The following is a 20,429-nucleotide window of genomic DNA, read 5'->3' on the forward strand; positions in this document are numbered from 1 at the left end:
CCCTTGGATCTGGGCTCTGTGGCACCCAGTCCAGCAGCTGTTGGAGTGTGCTCAGTGTCAGCTGAGCACAGCTCCACCACAGAAAAAACAATCCAGAGGCCGTGCTCTTCTGTCAGTAAAACAGCTCAGAGAATCTTTAAAAAACCTACAATTTTATAGCAAAATACCCAAGTGACAAACTCTTTGGAGGTGACAATATGTGGGAGAATTAGCAATGGGAGGGAAGTAGAATTTCTGAGTATTATTATATGCCATTAACAACTTTCAAATCTCACTGTGAGTACTTTGTTGCACCTTGGTTTGTATGATGAGTTAAGCTTTCTAATGATACTTTTTCTGAGCATCTAAAAACCTTTACATTTATTCAGTTCTAATTAGTCTGAAAAACCTTAAGTGCGCAAAAACTTCTGTTTTGAACAACCTGAATAGTGTCCATCAAAGCAAACATCCTAAAACCCCTCCTTTCAAGGCACTTGTTGAACGCTATCATCTTGAAATGTCAGATTCACACACATTTAAATGATTTGACAGCTTCCAAGAAGGCACCTGATAAGCATCACATTCAAGTGTCAAGAAGCACAGAGAAAAAGTGCCAAAAAAAGTTCAATCAGAAGAAATCGTATCAGCTATTAGATGAGCATTATAATGCAGTTACTACTAAAAAAGTCTTCTCATTTAAATGGAAAATAAACTTTACATTCAAGACAACCCTTTTTTTAAAGGCCTTACATTTCCCCTTGCCACCTCCCATGTTTGCCATTTGTGGAATCTTCCAGAAACCAAATCCAGACAGCAGCACCCACTGGTGCTGGGTGAAGACCTCAAGACCACTGTAACTGAGCCATTGGAAGTGTTACATCTGGGTTTTTGAGTGGGAGACAGTGGGTGTTATGAGAATTCACTATCTTCACATAAAACCTTTAATGCCTTCTGTTGGCTGTCTAAAAGCTGAATCTCTAAATGAGAAGATTCTTGAAAAAAATCCTGGCCTTGATTTGCATATGCTCCAGTTATTTCATTGCACCAAATACTATGTGTGTTTTATATAGGGGCTCGAGGCTTACTGTGTGTTTGTGATATGCTTTGAGATCCTCTGATGGGAGGTGTTACCTAAATACAAGTAATTTGATGCTGAAGTGTCTAGAATTCCCAGTGGACATCTGTACTCGAGCCTTGCTGCCATCACAAATGAAAAACATTTGGAATCCTTAATGTGATTTTTAATGGACATATGTTCATAACACAGTGCCACCAATTTGGCATATTTAGTGTCTTCTCAAGAGAAGCCCACAGTTTGTATAGCAAGATTGTGGGAGGTTAGGATTGCAGTGTTAGAAAATTTGCACAACACCTGCCTGACTGTAATTTAATTGGCAGAAATTAATGCTCTGGGTTTGGGATTTTTTTTCCCCTCCTCTCAAAACCTAGAAACACTAGGAATGATTCTGCTGTATTACACTGTTGTAGGTAAACTTTTATTCTGATTTTACTTGTGCTGAAATATGATCATTTCCTGGTCTGTTGTCTTCTGACAACTGAGCATTGCTGGCTTACTCTCAGTTATTTCTGTGTACACTGACTTACCTCGCCAGCAAAAAGCACTCAATATTTTTGTACTTCGCTAAAAAACGGCTCTGCTTAGTATTAGTAAAGATTATGCTCCATTTTATTTTTGATGAAGGTACTTTATGATGTGTTTTAAAAGGAAAATATTTCTGATCAGCTCCACCAGCAGCACAGTATGTGGACTCTGAAGACAAACACCAGCTTTGTTATTATTAAATTGCTTTTGGGTTTTATCTTTGCTTACATCACAGCCCTATCTGGAGCAGTCTTTAGCACCTCTTATCCCACCAGATTTTTGTTTTCCTTTTCAGGAATGTTTGGCCTTGCCGTGCATCAAGGACAGCCCCTCTTACCTCACTGTTTTCTTCCCTTATTTACAAAACATAATAAAAGGCTTTGCAGGGGAGATAGAGGGTACAGTCCCACAGAGTGTTCCTGCAGAGGGAGAGTCAGCTCTGCAGTATTTTAGACTTGCAGGGTGGGGAGTGAGCTGCAATCCTGGTCCCTGCTGCTCTGCCAGCCTGGCTTTTTGGGGTTTGCAAGTCACTGCTGGCTGCCCCAGCAAGAACCTTGCTGGGAGCATCCAACTGCCTCACAAACCTGAGCAACAGCTGGGTTGTGAACACACTTTATACAAGATAAGTCCATTTTGTTACTTTATAGAACTCTCTGAAACTCAGCTGGAAATCCCAAATTTCCTTTTCTGTGAACTACCAATGACAACCATGGGAAAAGCCACACCAAGACAAAAAAGTCACAAATTGGCACAAAAGCATCACCTCATCCAGGCTTCGGATGCTTTGCAAAGACTGGGTATAAACAGAGTGAGAGGAAATGGCAACAGGGTTATTTCTACAGTTCTATTTGTCTGAATACTTCAGTCTTCACACACCCAGACTGCACAAACAAATAGACAAGAAGACCACCTTTCTTTATGGTCACAGTGGTCTCAAATGGAATAGGGGAAGCTAAAGACAGGCCTGCAGAAACAGAGACAAGAGCTCAAAGTGTCTGAGATCACACACAAGTGTCTGTTATCACACGGAGATAATCCTCAGAATTATGAGTAATTGTGGCTGTTGATATCAGATACTGCCACAACTGACACAGATACAGACTCAAGTCTATGTTTGTGCACATGCACATGGTGCATTTCACCCACGGAACAACCGTGTGCAGCCCCAGTCCTGAGCTGCTCTGTGCTTTTGCTGCGACTCCTAATTTAGGGATGGGTTAATATTTTATGATACCTCCCCCACATAGAACTCCCGCTAAAATAAAACATAATGTTTGAAAGAGGAGGTTAATTATTGAGAAGTTGCCACTCTGCTTCTTCTGAGGCTGTAGCAATAGAAAATAATAATGTTTAGTTTGCAAGAGCCTAAAACAAGCCATAAGCAAGAGCTTCCTTGCCTACACTGAAGGAGCCCCAACACTTAGATTTATATCTCTTGGGATTTTTTTCAAATTGCATCGACAAAAATAAGAGCCGTGGGCCTTGTGTATGTAGCGGTTATTCAGGCCTGTCAGTGCTCACTGTTGAACTTTATACCCAGATCAGGCAATGTTCCCAAGGTGAGTAAACACCCCTTGGACGAGCCTCCACTTCACAGCCAACTAGTGACCATCTGCCTACAAAATGTGCCAACTGCACTTTGCCTCCGTGCGCGACCTCCGCGTTCCTGGTTCCAGAGACTCTTTGTACTCAACCTTTCCCACACGCCGAGGAGTTATGACGTTTTTGATTTCAAAGCCAAATTGGATCGAAGTTTGGTTAAACTGCTAAATTTTGTAACTGCTTCAAACCAGCAAACCCGTGGGCTAAGAACCTCCGCTTTCAGCATTCATTAATCAAGCCTGTTAAATGATTAGCCCGCCAGGGCTGCTTTGTTGACAACTTTGCACGATGACAATGTCAGTGGCACTGTCCCAAGACACATCCAGTGGTGATGTAAAGGACAAGCCTCTCTCACCTCAACTGGTGGGATGGACACTACCACAAAGAATATTTAAGGAAGGAGGCGCATCCTTGGAAAGCAGCAATTGCGAGAGAGCTCCAAGGCAAGTGAAACGGGCTCAACTGAAAGGCACAGCAAAATCCTCTCTGGCATCCAGCTCCACCTTGCATAGACAGTAAGTAGAATTGCCTCTATTTTTTCCACCTTAAATTAGTAGAATTAATTCTATTTTTTCCACCTTGAAATTAGCAGTGGTCCAAATTCCCTACCTTGATTTAAAGCAGTCCTTAATCAAGTCCACTGCAAATTCTTTCTGCTATATGTTGTTAGGCTTTGTGACACTGGTTAGAATGTAAAGTATGCTAACACACCTAATCTATTTGATTTTAGATTGTGATCAGTATTTTACAGCCATCAACAAGATCCACAACAGCTTCAATAATGCCTCCACAGTTGAAAGCCGAGATGAACGTCATGCCCAAGGTTGTCCAGGGGGATTTGGAGAGTCTGTCTCCGGAAGCGAGGGATTTCATCGAAACCAATGCCAAGCTGTGCCAGCCTGAGTGCATCCACATCTGCGATGGCTCGGAAGAAGAGAACAAAAAAATCCTGGACATCATGGTAGAACAAGGCATGATCAAGAAGCTGAACAAGTATGAGAACTGGTGAGTAGCCTAAATGAAGTCAAGTATCATCTCAGAACTGGAAAATTCATTTTCTATCCTGCTTACTTTAAAAACTTCTTATAACTCTCCAATATTTGCTTTCCATGAACATTTTGGAACTTTAGCTTACATAGGTGAAATACTCAGGAAAAGCAAACTTTTTCCTCTAAAAATTAGCATAAAGCATATTATTCAATTGGACTATCAACTGTACACTTTCTCTATTGATTAGTTACATCAGGGGACTGAAAAAATGTCATGAGACTTATGCAACTTATCATTAGCAATGGCTAAATATTATTGAGCAAATCTTCTGAAGAATTCTACTATTTTAGCCAATTAGTTTATTCATCACACACTTTTTTGTGGCATTCAAATAGGTCTGTGGGTGTTCAAATATTATTCAGTACAGGCATTATTCATATCGTGCCGATGAGCTTTGACTCTAATGTATTCTGCAAATACTTTTTTCAAATATTTCATCATTTCTCCCAACTAACTGAACATGAAAGGAGAATATTAACAACAAGTGCATACTCGAGAATTATGTGCCAACCACGAGATCTTCATGGGAGAAATCTGCAAAGACTTCTGAATAACTAAGTGCAGGAATTTGGCAATCTGTTTGCAGACTATTTGGGAGAGAAAAGGGCAAGATTCACCAGATAAATTATTCATTGTTAATTATATGCTTAGCTGTAGTGATGATGGTTATGACAGCCCAACTAGAACATTTTTATACTCGTGGAAAATTTCGATACACAGAGGTGAAAATGTAAAACAATCGCCTCTATTGTAAATAGATGGCAAAAATTCCTTAGAGGGGAAAAAGAATCCCCTTTAATAAACTCCTTCACTTTTAATGATCGTGCTTATACTCAGTATTTCCTTTGTGATGCCTCTAACTTAAGGGACTATGCCAATACACTAAGCTGGGTTCTGATCCCTCTGGCACTTACACCAACACTTAAACTACTTTCCTTGGCATCCACTTAGCTTGAGGCATCATTTTGTGGTTCCCATACAAAACAACTCCACACTGATGAGAATAAGAATTAAACAAGATTAACTTCTTCCTGAAAGTTAGCAACAGAGAATAAGGCTGAGATAAGAGGCAAAGGAGTATTAACATGTAACAAGAATTTCCTAGGCCATATAATTTGTTGTTATTACTGGAAAGTCTTCAAACAATTTGTATGAGAGTATGCATCTGACTGATTTTTGAGATTATCTGTTATACTGCTTTGTCACTAATTTCTGCCTTACAAAGCATTGTTTTAGCAGCCTATTGTGCTAAAGTGGTCCCACAGAAGGGTAAAAATGCTATATTGATAATTAAAGTCTAATTTCTTGATTTTTGGTGAAATGCAGCTGGTTGGCTCTCACTGATCCAAGAGATGTGGCAAGAATTGAGAGCAAAACTGTCATCATCACTCAAGAGCAGAGAGATACCACTCCCATGCCTAAAACTGGAACAAGCCAGCTGGGGCGCTGGATGTCTGAGGAAGATTTTGAGAAAGCCTTCAACACCAGGTTCCCAGGTTGCATGCAAGGTAGGCAAGAAAAAGATGATTGACCCTGAACTTTTAGCATTGCTGAGACATTTGCTACTGCTGCAAGTTACTGTAATCTTTAAAGAACAAATTGAGCTGAAGATTTAGCTTTATACCCCCGACAGTAACTTCAGTGGTTTAAAGCAGATCTTTAGTATGGACCCGAATACCTGGGCAAGGACAGTCCTCTGTCTCTTTCCAGAACTCTTGTTTTCCTAAAGAGTGGCAAAGTACAAAAATCTGTGGGACTTGGTTCAGTCACACAGTAACTGTGGAGCAGATAGGAAGTGAGACGAGAATGAAGGATATCCCATTCACAGGAATAATTTCAGATTTAAGGATTTACACTAACACAGAACTCAGCCTTCACCCCCGTTATTCCTGGCTAGACAATCTGTCTGAACTGCTGCTTTCAGCATTTAAGATAAAACTTCTTGCTACACAGTTAGACAAACAGAAAGCTACAGCTCTTTAAACATCACCAGAAGCTCCCACATGACAGCTTTTAAAAGACTGAGAAACAACCTCCGTGTTAATAAAGGTTACTTCAAAATGTTCCTTGTTTTGCTCATGGCCACATCTTGCTCCTCCCTGTTTTCCAGGACGTACAATGTATGTCATCCCCTTCAGCATGGGACCTATTGGGTCACCTTTGTCCAAGATTGGGATCGAGCTGACGGATTCGCCCTATGTGGTGGCCAGCATGAGGATCATGACACGGATGGGAACAGATGTTTTGAAAGCCCTGGGCAATGGGGAGTTTGTAAAATGCCTTCACTCAGTTGGATGCCCTCTGCCACTAAAAGGTAAGAGCCATAAAAAAAACCCCAGGAGCCATTAAAACCCCAGGAGCCTTTAAAAACCCCTGGAAATTCCCAGGGCTGTTTTTGGAGCTGACTGCATGTCCTCAGCACATGGGACACCTTCACCACAGAAGACCAGGGTGGTTCTGTAACAACACTAGGTTCAAAACTCAGCTAAAGGAATCAAAGCTCAACGAGAGTTTGATTGAAGGGAGATTATTATCCCTAGTACTTACCAGGGATTTCCTTGAAGCATCTGGTGTGGGTTGCTGTCAGAGGCTCGATGCTGATGAAACAACAGCATGATCAAGCATGGAAATTGCTGCATTCATGTACAACATTCTGTTCTGCAGAGCCATTAATCAACAACTGGCCGTGCAACCCGGAGCTGACGCTGATTGCTCATCTCCCGGATCGCAGGGAGATCATTTCGTTTGGCAGCGGCTACGGAGGAAACTCCTTGCTGGGGAAGAAATGCTTTGCTCTCCGAATTGCCAGCAGACTGGCCAAAGAGGAGGGCTGGCTCGCAGAGCACATGCTGGTAAGAGCTATTAAATCTTGTGTGCTTGAACAGCCGTTAAACCCCAAATTAAGGCCACATAAATCTATCACCCGTCTCGCCATCAATGAAATTGATGTCTCATATGGATAGTCCTGTAACTTTAGATAGGAAATCTGTCACATGCCAGGCTCATGAGAGCCTTGCAAGGCCAAGTACTAAACATTTAAAATAGGACCTGTAATGGCAGAAAAGATTTGAACTTCTGAGAGGGACTTCTTGTAGGCAGACCCATGTACATAAGCAGAGCCTGAACATCATCACTGAGCCAAATTATAAAGGGGTCTGTGAACTCAAGAACCTGCAAATATCATATTTTCTAAGGGAGTTCTGCTGTGTAACTTTCTGGCTTTAATTTCTATTGTCATTTAAACATTCTACCACCATAAAATACCACTGAAAAGTATTTCAAAGTGCATAAGATAATAGCCTTAGAAAAAATTTTGTTTGAGAAGAGCAGAAGAATCAATGCACAAAGTGCTTTCCCTTCACTCCACTTGTGCAACCAAAAGAATATTGCCTGGTTTTCTTCTGTCTCAACATAGAAACACAGATGTATATGGTCTTTAATCAACAACAACCACAAAAAATTATTACATACAGACCTAACATTTAAAAAAAAATATAAGAATTTCCTACAGACATTCTAATGGCAAGAAGAGTTGACTCTCTGATTTAAAAAATACAGCTTGAAGTATTTGTCAACAATATTATGTGGTGCTTCTTCTGTAGGAACAAATGTGCATAATTAAATATTTTATCATTTCTACTTGCTGGGAGACAATCTCCAAAATGAAAATTGCAAGAAAAAAAGACTGTGTTTAATAGCTGCATTAATTTTTCAATAGATCCTGGGAATTACCAATCCAGAAGGTAAAAAGAAGTACTTTGCTGCAGCATTCCCAAGTGCATGTGGAAAAACCAACTTGGCCATGATGAACCCAAGCCTGCCAGGATGGAAAATTGAGTGTGTGGGTGATGATATTGCCTGGATGAAATTTGATGAACAAGGTATGGAAATTAAATTGGAATGTTTTGCAGGTTGCTGTAGGTGCAGTAAGACATGCTATAAACTTCTGGATAGAATTAAATCAGTATGATTTACTTATATTTTGTCATTTAACTTCCAGGCAACTTAAGGGCAATCAATCCCGAAAATGGCTTTTTTGGTGTCGCCCCTGGAACCTCAGTCAAAACAAACCCCAATGCTATTAAAACCATCTTCAAGAACACCATCTTTACCAACGTGGCAGAAACCAGTGATGGAGGTGTTTACTGGGAAGGCATTGATGAGCCCCTGCCAGCTGGAGTGACAGTGACCTCATGGAAGAACAAGGATTGGACCCCAGACAACGGTACCTGGCCCACACCATGGCCCTCTCTTGGCTTTCTTTTAAATTAATGAATAGACTGAAGTTAATTCTGCCATCATGACCTTTTTATTCTCTGCAGGAGAACCTTGTGCTCACCCCAACTCCAGGTTCTGCTCCCCAGCCAGGCAGTGCCCCATCATGGATCCTGCGTGGGAGTCCCCCGAAGGCGTTCCCATCGAAGGGATCATTTTTGGAGGCCGCAGACCAGCTGGTAAGAGATGCAGCAGCCACGTTTCCAGGCTGAAGTGCTGCCCACAGAAGGGTTGACACACAGCTGGGTGTAGACACAGGTTTTGCTTTCACAGCTGCAAAAGCAAGGAAATAACCACATTAGTCCAATTTCTCCGTGTTAGCCTTTGGCACACACACTTCCAGCCACTGGTGCTGGAGTGTCTGAGTTGTTTGATGTTAACACAAAGCAGGTAATAATAATAATGGGCTGGAGGGAGATCAGGACCCACTAACTTGGGTAGTAGACACGTATAAAATGGCTGTATTGGTCTCAATTTGCCTGTAGTTTAAGTGGTTCAGTTAGGAAATTGTAAGAGAAATTAATCCGTTTTAGATAGTTTAAAGGAAAGGAAGTAAAATAAATTGTTCTGCTAAAGGTCACCTAAAGTTGGAAAAGAAATAGAAGTAATGCTAGGTCTGAGTCTAATATGACCACAGGACCAGATTCTATTTCCACTAAAATCTGCTGGAGATTCTGATGTCCCAGCTATATCTCACTGGATGTGTTCAGTAATCAGTAGCCAGTTTTGAAAGCATTCATTTAAACTTCTTTGCTGTAAGAGAGCAGGAAATAAACTGATAAAAAAAAAAAAAACAAAACAGGAAAAAATAGAATACATTATCCAGTAACATACATTCAGCACTCAGACAGCAAAACCTGTCATAAAAATATTTCTGGACCTCTAATTACTGAAGTGATTTTGTTCTTTATAGGTGTCCCTCTTGTATATGAGGCCTTTAACTGGAAGCATGGAGTATTTGTAGGAGCAGCCATGAGATCTGAAGCAACAGCAGCTGCTGAGCACAAAGGTAAATCAAAATTTAATCTGCCTACCTGTATTAAAAGAAGGCCCCTCTGGACTGCCTGCCCTCTCCTTCCCCCTGCTCTTTCACATTTCAGTCTTGGCAGCTAATTTTGCAACCTGTGCATTTTCACAATAGAAAATATTTGTACTGGAATTAACAGCCAAATTCTCTGTAAAAGTCAAATTAAGCAAAATAATCCCTTAGGTGGCCAGCATACAGAACAGGATGCAGGCACAGGGTTGCCAGAAGCCTTGACAGGGAGTTCTTGTTACAGTCTGGGATAGACAAATTTAATTTTTCTCTTCTGCTAGAGCTCAACATAAATGCATGAATGATAGCCATCTCTTGAGGATCTTCATTTAAGCTGCTTGACCTGAGATTTAAGAAATTTAATAACAAAAATTAATTTAATTTGTGCCTTTTGTGCATCAAGGATAATGCTTGTGTTGTTTCTTAAAGCTCTTTGGTTCGGGAGGGTGGTGAAGGGATCGTGGGTACTAAACCCTGGGAGGATCTGAATCATTGTGCTTTAGAATAAATGTGTTATTTATTCCCTTACCTTCTCCATCTGTGTTTCAAACAGGCAAGATCATTATGCACGATCCATTTGCCATGAGGCCTTTCTTTGGCTACAACTTTGGCAAGTACTTGGCCCACTGGCTGAGCATGGCCCATCGTCCAGCTGCAAAACTACCCAGGATCTTTCACGTTAACTGGTTCCGGAAAGACAGCCAAGGGAAATTCCTGTGGCCTGGCTTCGGAGAGAATTCCCGTGTGCTGGAGTGGATGTTCAACAGAATTGAAGGGAAAGCCTCTGCCAAACCAACTGCCATAGGTTACATCCCTACTGATGCTGCTTTGAACTTGAAGGGTTTAGAAGATGTCAACCTGACCGAACTGTTTGATATCTCAAAAGAGTTCTGGGAAAAGGAGGTGGAAGAAATCAAGCAGTATTTTGAAGTGCAAGTTAACGCTGACCTTCCCTATGAAATAGAAAGGGAATTGCTTGCCTTAGAGATGAGGATAAAACAGCTGTAAGCTGATCAAATCCATAATTATTTATCAATTCGCACGTACTTAGACAGGGCAAACACATTTTACCAAATCACCACTGGAAGCATAACAGCACACTGATGGGCAGGGGGTTATAATGAAAGTAGGTCATAGCTTAGTTAGGATATAGATACAGAGACATTCTAGAAATAACTCCAGACCTAATGATTTATAACTACATCGGTTGTTGTGAATAGGTGAGCAGCTGTGGGAGTGCACGTGCACAGGGTCTGAAAACCATGCTCTGTCACTTACATGCACACAGAGCCAAGATGGGTGTAAATTATTTGCCTAGTTCTGCATATACAATCCAAACCAATCCAGCCTTCAAGTTGTAGCACATTGTTTCCATCACAGAAACCTCTGGAGTCTCAGACTCCACTCGAAAGAAGAGAGAAAATTAGATGCTGTATATATGTATTACCTAAACATATTTCATGTCTTAAATACTTTTTAGAAAAATGAAGTTGTAACTTCTATCAGAGTGAAAGATGACTTTATATTACTAATGCATATTTAAGATATTGCTATTATATATTACTCATGTTCCTGTGATTTCCAGATGTTTTGAATGGCTTGTTCTTAAACTATAAAATAAATGTTTATACAAAATATTACCTCATTTCCAGTATTCTTGCTGTTTATAAACTGCATGCATATAAATTGAGGCTCCTGTCAGTACCTCAGCACAGGGAGAGATGCACATGTGGAAGTTAGATGCTCACTAGAGTTGAGCTGCTACTCCTGAGCCAACTAGTTTAAGCCACATACTGTCTTTGCAACTTCCATGCAAGCCAAAGGAATGATCCAAAAATTGTGATACCAGCTGTGAGCAGTCATCCAGATGGTGACACACTCCCCATAACTGGGCACTGTTAGTTACTGCAGACATTTATAAAATAAACTACCCTCTAGGAAAGCCCCATATTAGGACCTTGCTCATTTATTAAAGTCATGGGATTTGTCCCTGTTCCACAGTACCTTGGCTTTTGCAAGAGTAATGAGTGCAGCTGTTGAAGTAAAGACAATTTGGGAAAAAGTTTTCCAGATTTGTCGGGATGCCTAAAGCCTTAGAGCTCAATGAAAATCAGGGTAGGAACCTGTGCTGGCTTCCTTGTAGAGCCAAGACACTAAAACCAGCCCATGTTCTCCCCATTAGAGGTGTCATTTATGTGCTTCCCACATCCCTGGCGGGTATCCTGCTTTTTCACTTTGAATGCTTGATCTCCCAAAACATATTGCAAATATTTGCTTAGCAAAAAGAAAATCACTTACATTGTGTAATAAGCCTTTTTACAGACCCTGCTTCCTTGCAGAACAAACAGTGCCAGGGCTGGTCAACAACTGCCCTTCAAAGTTTGCTAGGAGAGGTCACATAATCTGAAAAGGCTCTAACTACCCCTTGACCCCATGTTGAAGGCTTAACACAAACATTTTCAGTTCTGAAGTGAATAATAGAGCCCAAGTCAATGCACAGGTCACACAAAGAACAGGCAATGGAAAGCTGTGGTGGAAGTGGAGGAGAGTGGTGCAGCCTCTCTGGAGGTGATCAAAATCACATCTGCATCTCCTATAGGGTCGCCTATATGTGTCCTCTTGAGTGGGCTCCAAATTTACAGAAAAATCAGGGTGGAAGTCAGTTAATAAGTCAGAGGAAGTGAGCCAAGGAAGACTGGAATATGCACTCCTCAGATTCATTACTATCAAGTGTATAAAATAAAGCTGTTAATAAAGTAATTCTATAAAAAGCTGATGAAAAGCCTGGGCCATTCAAAACTTGTGTGACAGCACTGGACTGGTATTTGGATACGTCTGAGGAGGAGCAAGGAGAGCTGAAGACATCTGTCATGGTGATATCAGACTTATGGCCAGTTACAGCCTGAGGGTTTCCTGTGGGCCTCGGGAGAGGATCCCAGCCCTGAGCGGTGCAAAAGTGTTCCAGGCACAGCTTGAAACACTGCCCAGGAGATGTACAGAAGCTCAGGGCTTTCCAGAGCTCTCTGAGCACTCCAGTGTGCTGCTCTGCCTTCCCAAACACAACCAGGCTCAAAGGAGTGTTCCAAAGAAACGAATCTGACTTCCTGCCAGAGGAATCCGTGCCAGGGGCCCAAGCCCAGCAGGCATATGGACATGGGAAAACCAAGTGACACTTCTCCCATAAAATGCTATATTTTATGAGATATAGATACCATCACTGAGGTCTTACAGCACACGCCCAGCTCTAGCAACACTGGTGTTATAAAGTGCAAACTGCCTTGAGAACATCTTACCCAGCCCAAAACACTGCCTTTCCTGTTCTGACTAAACCCCTGCTCCCTCTTCCTCGCTCCAAGAAATCAGGGAATTTTCCTTCCTTTGACCACCACTGCCCTCAGGTTCTGCTCTGGGTGTTTTTTCCACGTAACACAACACAACTCGTGGACAGTGCCTATCACGAGCTCCTCTGGCAAAAAAATATTTAAACCATTTCTGGTCCTCCCACTGCACACATTTTAACCACATGCACCTTTTGAAAAACTGCTCAGAGACACAGATCATTCCGGAAACCAGAAAATGGGGGGAAAACCTGCTGTACTCTTAAGAATGGGAACAAGAAAATGAGTTTTTGCGTGAGTCATTCGACAGCTCCTTTGTATGTAAATATATCCTCAACCCATCAGCATCTATGGGGAGTACAATTTACATTTTGAATGATCAAAATGTTTAGTATTGGCAGAGAAAATGTTTAAAAAAGGAGAAGGCGGTGGTTTAAAATTTAGAAACTTAGTCAACTGTGCCAGATTATGATCTCAACTCTTCTCCCTCCAACAAATATTATGCTCCATAAAAACAAAATGCTTTTAAATTGAAATTTGGAAGATCCCCTGATTTTCAAAAGAAAGAGGGGAAGGCAACAAATGCAATAAATTTCAACAAATTAGTAGAGAAATATAAAACTTGGCCTATTAAATGTGATTCAGAGGAGGGAAGCACAGGCAAGACTAACACATGAAGTGTACAGAGCCATAACATTTGCAACAGCTGTGTTATGAAATGCACTTGGTATTCTGGGAAGTGAGAAACAAAATACTTTGTTAAAACACTTGTGGATGTACCGGTGGCTCAGAAGAAGAGAGACAAAATTAAAATCACAGTTTAACCATTAATGCTCTTGAGGGTACGATCTCTGGTACTTTGTTTGCACCATGATTCCCTGGACAGGAACAGTGTGAAGGATGCACCACATCCAGGGAAGGCTGTGCTCAACTACCTTAAGTTTAGCACAATCCCTTGGGCAAGAAGTCTGGCCTCAGTGCCAAGTGCTCCTGTTAGCACAGATAAATCCAGAGCTCAGACCTAGACCTTGGCCCAATCCTTGCATGGGTTGAGAAGCCTCCAAGCCTGATGCCATCCCTGGGACTCATTTCTCATGTTTCAAGGTCAAGTTTTGACTGTGTTTTGTCTTGTTCCTTCAAATCCCCTTCTCAGATGTCAGTCTCAGCAGTAATTAGCTTGAGTATATGAGATATCCACGTACCTGGATTCTGTCAACATTGTGAAGGTTAAGCCAAAGAAATAAATAAACCAGAAAAGCAGAGTCCTGCTTGCTGCAGAACTCGTGTTGGAAAATAGTGAAACCCAACTTCAAACCTCTCACAATTCTGGGATGCTATTTTCAGGAAAAGAAGCAAAATTCAGAGAAATGGCATTTGTGCTCTGGGAAATGCTGTTTTCCAAAAACCTTGGCTACCATAGTAACATGATTTATTCCATACTTGCGGCAGTATAGTCAGTCAGCTCCCCAACTGAAAGAGAATTATTGTAACTAGAGATGTACCTGGCTGGAAAGTTGTGGGAATGCTGCTGTGGATGGCAAAGCAGAGCACTCTGAACTCCAAATTAGTAATTGTTAGTGTTGATCATGGAGAACATTTCTGGCAGAGGTTTAACCTCAGCAGTACAAAAGGGCACACTGGTCAAATGAGTGTTGGCAAATCCCCTGCACCGAGATTCCAAACCACGTCCTGCCCCATCTGTGTGTCCTTATGCAAAACAGCTAGGTGGGGAAAATGAGAAAGAAAAAATCCCTAATTGCTATTGTATTCCTTTACTGTGTTCTGCAGCCACCATGGATATGTTGGCTGCAAAACTTTACCAGAGAAGGATTTTGTGAGCAAATTGCAGAAATCCACATTTACTAATATGCAAAACTCAGGCTGTGTCTGATCCTTGCAAACAAAAACCTGGTTATGGTGCCTTTGCTGTAAGAGGCCATACAAAAGATCTCTGAGTTATCCCCACCCAGTGTTGAAGGCTTTGTTCTGCCTTTGATGTCATCAGTGACAATCACCTTGAAATTTGTTTTTCTCCTCCTCACACTGTCCCAAAAAAAGGTCCAAATAAAAGGCCATGCCTTTTCTCCAGTGTAAATGTGACCAGACATAGGTTCTGAGATGATTCTACCTTCAGCTTTCCTTCAAGCTGATCAGCTGTGAGCAGAACTTTTTCTAATACACGTCCCAGAAATGTTCTTTGTGTCTTCTTTGGAAATGTCAGATGCTGGCCATTGGAAAAGGGAAAACATCTGGTTTAATCCTCCCGAAGGAGCATATCAAAGTTTTTGTGCTGTTTTTTATGCAGCCTCAAGGCCTTTTATTCAACAAAAAAATCCCTTTGTAAACTGCTGCGTTCCATTTTTGTTGGTTTTGCTCTTATTTTGAACCAAGAATGTAGTTTTTGTTCCTTTTCTTGTAAGGCATCTCAAGGCCATTTCCCAGGTTGAGATGGCCAAGGAACAGTCCCTCCCAGAAACTTGATCCTGATAAACAGCTGTTCTCCAGCACAAACTAAGCTCATCCTCCACAGAAAATAGCTCCTAGGCTCACAAGAAATAGATCTTACCCCGGCTGGGTACAGATCTGTGGGCTTTAAACTAAACTGATAGTCTGAATTTGCCATCCTTCCCATCTCATCAGAAATCCTAGAAAGGACCTGCCACCATGGTGGAGGCTGGCACAGCAACAGCACAAATGCCAGCTCTGAACGTGAATAGAACAACAAAACCTCGTTTTACACACTGGAAACCATCACTATATTTATCTGTGTCTTCCTGAACAGATGAGAAACTTCCCATGGTGTTCTGGAGCTCCAGATCCTGAGAGCAGCTATGAATAGCGGCTTTAAATTTATCCAAGGTTGGAAAGAGACCGAAACCTAAAGCTGCAAGATGAAGGCAGTTCATCTGGCTGGGAAACCAGCAGAGCCTTGCAAGGGGCATGGAGACAAATTCCCACCCACAGGGTGAGCAGCATCACCATCCATGTCCAGTAATGCTGCAGAAGTGGGGTGACTTTGAATGAGGTGGAATCACGAGGGGTACAACTCTCCCAGGAGTTATTCCTGCTGGCAGGAGCCAGAAAGGTGCTGAGACCCACGGGAAGCTTCTGCCTTGACCCTCACGGAGCACCCTGACCCCTGTTCCTTTTCCTGCAGCTCAATCAGGTCTGCCCAGACTAATTAAGTGTGCCTGGACTTTTGTCCCACCTCAGTCCCTGGATTGCCTTAAATAACAACTTCATGGAGAGCCACACGGCCAGGACAGTGGAGCTGGACAGCAGAGCTCCTGCTGGCTTTGGTGCTGACCAAAAGAATCTGCACAAAAACAAACCCTGGCAAAAAACCCCACATTCAGCCTGGTTTTGCCTATCAAAGGGATACTACCAACAGTTATGTCCAACTCCAGAGGTCACCAATAGGAGAAAAAAGGCTATAAATTAGCTATAAATTCAAACTAGGACAAGAGTGGGGAAAGGGAGGGGGAGGCTCTTTGAGAGCTGTGGGTTGACTGGTGGTCTTAGAGTACAAAAACAATAGCCTTCTGACACTAATAAGTAGAAGCAAACCTTGGATTCCGTGGAGTTTTCTTGGTCTTTATTCTATAAAGACAGAATTCTGGCTCTATTTCATCATAGTTATCTACACTCAGGCACCCCTCCACCCTTGAAGGAGATTAGTAGTGATAATGCATCTGGTACCTGCCCCAGCAATAACAGATCTGTGTGGAGAAGATTACAAGAAATTGTTTGGACTCCTGCCCAGTCCTAGAAGTCCCACCAACCATTTCCAAAAGTCCCATCAGTTTTTACGGCTTGTCTCTCAAGAAGGCTGCAGAAACCTACATGAGGGAGAGACTTTAAAAAGATTTTTGCAGACATTTATTTCTGGCCAAATTATGATTGCTTGGAGGAAAAAGAAGCCACCATACAAATCTTGTTAGAGACTTCAGCAGGAACTCACAAACCCATGCAGAACCAAGATAAGCTAAAAAAAGCAACTGCATCCAGGAAGGAAAGACAGACCAGCCAGCCAAATGCAACTCTTAATTCCAACCCGTGACAGACCCCTGGGGCAGCTCCAAAGCCACTTAGCACAGACGTGGAGCTGGGCCAGGAGCAGTTGCTGGCACCAGAAGAGCAGCTCTGGCAAGTCCCCGCTGCAATTTGGTGATTTGCTGAGGGGGACAGACTCAGACAGGCTCGGTACCCTCAGGACCACTCTCCACCCCCAAAACCCCCCGAGCTGACAGCTCCAGGGACGCTGATCCCCGAGTTCCCCGCACATGCAGGAAGGCAGAGGAGCAGCACAGCTGTCAACAGCACGAGAACGCGCCGGCAGCGCTCGCTGTGGCTTGGCAGGAGCCTGGATCAGCCGTCTGCAGTCCAAGGTCTAAAGGGCAATCTGCCTTCCAAGGCTCCTGCAGCTCCAAGGAGCTGTGTCCTGGAGCAAATATCTGTGCCTGGGCAGCCCAAAGGCCCCCTGCACATGCCCTGCCAGCACCGTGCCCGCTTCGTGCTACACGGGAGGTGAATTTCCCAGGGAACCCAGGGGATAAAACAACACACAGAGCATCTTGAGAGGCTAAAGGTTAATCCCTGTGCCCCTCAGATCCCTCCAGTGGACCTCACCAGATGGACTGCTCTGCCAGCATGACACATGGCACACCAGCACAGAATTGCTAGGCACTGGGAATATTCACTACAGCAAGGACTGGAAAGAGCTTTCTTTTCAGGGCCACAGTGCACAGAGCTGCCAGGAAGGTGACTGGACTGATTAGTCTTGTGCAGGGCTGTGGGACTGCTGACAACTGCCTGGCCTGGGGGTCCCTGAGCAGCGCTGCTCAGTGCTGTAGGAGGAAGGTAAAGGAGGGGGAGCAGATGGTTTCTAGCAATGACAGCTACAAAACTCCCTGCAGGCTGTGTCACACTGCTGCTCTATCTCCAAACAAGCAGCTCTCACGTACAGCTACACCCTTAGACAGTGGAAGCTGGGAGCTTCTTCTGTTCCAGTTGCTAGAGAGCATCTCCCAGTCTCTGCTCCAGGTGAGGGTGTTTGCTGGATGCTGTCCCTGCTGCAGGCACAGCAGGAGAGCCCTGCTCCCAAGACATTTATGAAGGTGCCAGCTCTTTTAAACTGTGAATTTGAACAGAAATCATGTTGCACCCTAAATGTCACTGCCAGGCAGAAGGGAAGTAATGAATCTCCAGCAATATTCCTAACATCATGATTTTAAAGCATAAAATGAATATGCACTTGAAGAACCACTACAGCTGTGGCTGCCTTGGTGAAGCCATTAACAAATGCACTTTAACACATCCAAGTGCAGCCAGCCCTGACTGGGGGCTGCCAGGTCTTTCTCCCGTCCTTCTCCCCACGTTGCTCTGCTTATTGTTTGCTTCATTGTTAATCCCACCTAATTTAAAAATAGGAAATTGATTTCTTATGTATCCATTACAAACCAAATCATTTCTTTATTACAGAGAGGATCATATTTCATAAGCAAGTCATGGAAAATTAAAACCATGCCTGTTGCTTTGATGAAATAATGGAGAAAAGTGCTGGAGGGGAAGGCACAGACAGCTGGGGGCTGTCATGCAACCAGTGGTGCAAGTTAACTCTTTGCTCTCATCCAGGGCTCCCAGCACTGCCTGTTCTCCTCCCCCAAGCTTCTGGTTATAATGCTGAGTATTCCATTATCCCTGAACCTCCAAAGCACCTCAGAGAAGGAATGCAACCCCTCTGAACGAAGTGGGTCAGTGATTGTGGAGGTTTTGTTGTTAACAGAAGGTTTGCAGCCTGCCTGTGTGCAGAGCCAGATTCCTCCCAGTACTGACACTCCTGAAATTCAGGGTTTGTTGCTGTTGCACAGCGTGCAAAACACAGGGACAAACACCAGCCACACTCAGCCCAGGAGTCCCTGTAACATAAATATTTCCAGGCCTTGGGCATGTTAGAGCATCGTGCTGTGCTGCTGGAAGGGGGGCTCGGTCTGCAGGGGAGCCACAATTGCCTGGAGAGATCTCAGTGTCCATCGCACACAGGTTATGTCAGTACAGCAGGCACCACATCAACAACAAGTGAGCGGTGTACTGTGGCTTGGGGTGGATTATAAATTAAAGCAAAATCCATTGTGTGCACTGCTGAGGATTTATGGACTGTTCTGTGAACCTCCCTGTGGAGCAGACAGGACATGGGTTCTCTGAAGAGTAATCCAGATAAGTGCTACAGCCCGAGGACATTGCAACATCCAACCCAAAGTTCATTGGCTACTTCATTAACGTGTTGATCTCCAGGAATTACAGCCAAGAACACCCTCTGCAATTTCCCCATCAGAAGCAGAAAGAACACTGAGCTATCACTGCAGAATTCTTTTCATAATGTCTCATCTGTAGATGTATCCATATAAAAATGCCATTTCTGAGGACAAAGAATAAGCAAAACTGTCACAACAGACCACAGTCAGGCTCCATGAGAGTGAAGGGTAGCAGAAGAGAGTTTTAGAACAATAATTCATGTGTAGCCTGTTCAATTCTGAGCATACCCTTTTGAGCAAGTAACTATTTGATTTCACTACTTTGGGGTAAGAGTCTCCCACTCTGAGAAAAGAAGACCCCATTTTACAGTATCTTGCAAATCTGTGTTACTCTCAAAGCCTGCCAGAGAATCACTCAGGTTGGGAAAGACCTTTAAGATCACTGAGTCCCCATGGCTCAGGAACTTGCTGTTCTTCCTGGAAGTCAGGGACTGAGAGATTATCATCCTAAAGTAATTCTTGTACCAGGTAAGAGGACTGGCAACCCTCACCTGATCCTGCTCCAGCCCTGGGAGAAGCCCAGCCAGCCACCAGCAGGTATTTACCAGTTCACTGCAAAGAGCTTCCTTACGAGTGAGCCAAGGGAAGTCCTTTAAAATCTTTATGGCCCCTTGGTGCTGATGATTCTCAGAACAGAAAAACAAGTTTTGTAACTCAGTGGAAGTGAAGGAAACGAGCTCTTTCCAGGAACATCCTGCAGTGGCCCTGCAGCCCCCAGCTCCCTCCAAAGGGCTTCTCTGAAGTTGTGTCACTGGGACACACCATGCCCCTTTCAACCACTTTCTGTACTGGCTGCTACCATGTTCAACTAACTCATTTATGCAATAAACAGCTTAAGAAATATCTGTATAAACTGCTGTAAGTTATGTCCAAGCAGCTCCAAGATCAACTAAAAGGGCCAAAACTCTCAGCCTCTGTAAATTCTCCTATGTGAGAGGCATTTCAGTTTCCTCTTAGCGGGTATTGAGTTGTAATAATAATCAAGTACACGATAGAATTATTTTCAAGAAGTTTCTTCTTTGGTCTTACCATGTATCGCCCAAAAAAAATACTCATTGGAACTCTTGGAGGATAATTTCAAAGTGATGTGATAAGTCACCAAAAAAAATCCAGAAATTCAGAAACATTCATTTGCACTTGCACAGCAGAGCCAACCCACCAGGATGATATTTTAATAGAACCACTGGATGTTTTCATTAGCTGCATTTGCCACAATGACAGCAACAATAACT

General features: G+C 43.0%; 1 protein-coding gene across 2 annotated transcripts; it reads left to right on the plus strand.

Annotated features, from left to right (window-relative positions):
- The first annotated feature begins 3,539 nt into the window (after positions 1-3,539).
- Positions 3,540-11,190, plus strand: PCK1 (phosphoenolpyruvate carboxykinase 1). 2 transcript variants are annotated; one of them, XM_058850700.1, is made up of 10 exons: positions 3,540-3,699; positions 3,915-4,189; positions 5,561-5,742; positions 6,345-6,548; positions 6,899-7,086; positions 7,953-8,115; positions 8,235-8,459; positions 8,557-8,688; positions 9,423-9,518; positions 10,099-11,190. In XM_058850700.1, the coding sequence occupies exons 2-10, from the start codon at positions 3,966-3,968 to the stop codon at positions 10,551-10,553; spliced, it is 1,869 nt and encodes a 622-aa protein (XP_058706683.1). In that variant the 5' UTR covers positions 3,540-3,699; positions 3,915-3,965; the 3' UTR covers positions 10,554-11,190. The 2 variants fall into 2 exon arrangements, with proteins under 2 accessions (XP_058706683.1, XP_058706684.1); XM_058850701.1 differs by having other exon boundaries at positions 3,557-3,699; positions 3,978-4,189.
- Positions 11,191-20,429: the final 9,239 nt, after the last annotated feature.

The sequence above is a fragment of the Poecile atricapillus genome, chromosome 15, assembly GCF_030490865.1.
Source record: "Poecile atricapillus isolate bPoeAtr1 chromosome 15, bPoeAtr1.hap1, whole genome shotgun sequence".
In the NCBI taxonomy this organism is placed as follows: domain Eukaryota; kingdom Metazoa; phylum Chordata; class Aves; order Passeriformes; family Paridae; genus Poecile; species Poecile atricapillus.

Bases quoted from the DNA above. Each gene is read 5' to 3' on its own strand.
- PCK1 (XM_058850700.1), top strand. From the start codon at position 3,966: ATGCCTCCACAGTTGAAAGCCGAGATGAACGTCATGCCCAAGGTTGTC. The intron at 7,087-7,952 runs GTAAGAGCTATT...ATTTTTCAATAG, and splicing joins GGCTCGCAGAGCACATGCTG to ATCCTGGGAATTACCAATCC. The intron at 8,116-8,234 runs GTATGGAAATTA...TTTAACTTCCAG, and splicing joins GATGAAATTTGATGAACAAG to GCAACTTAAGGGCAATCAAT.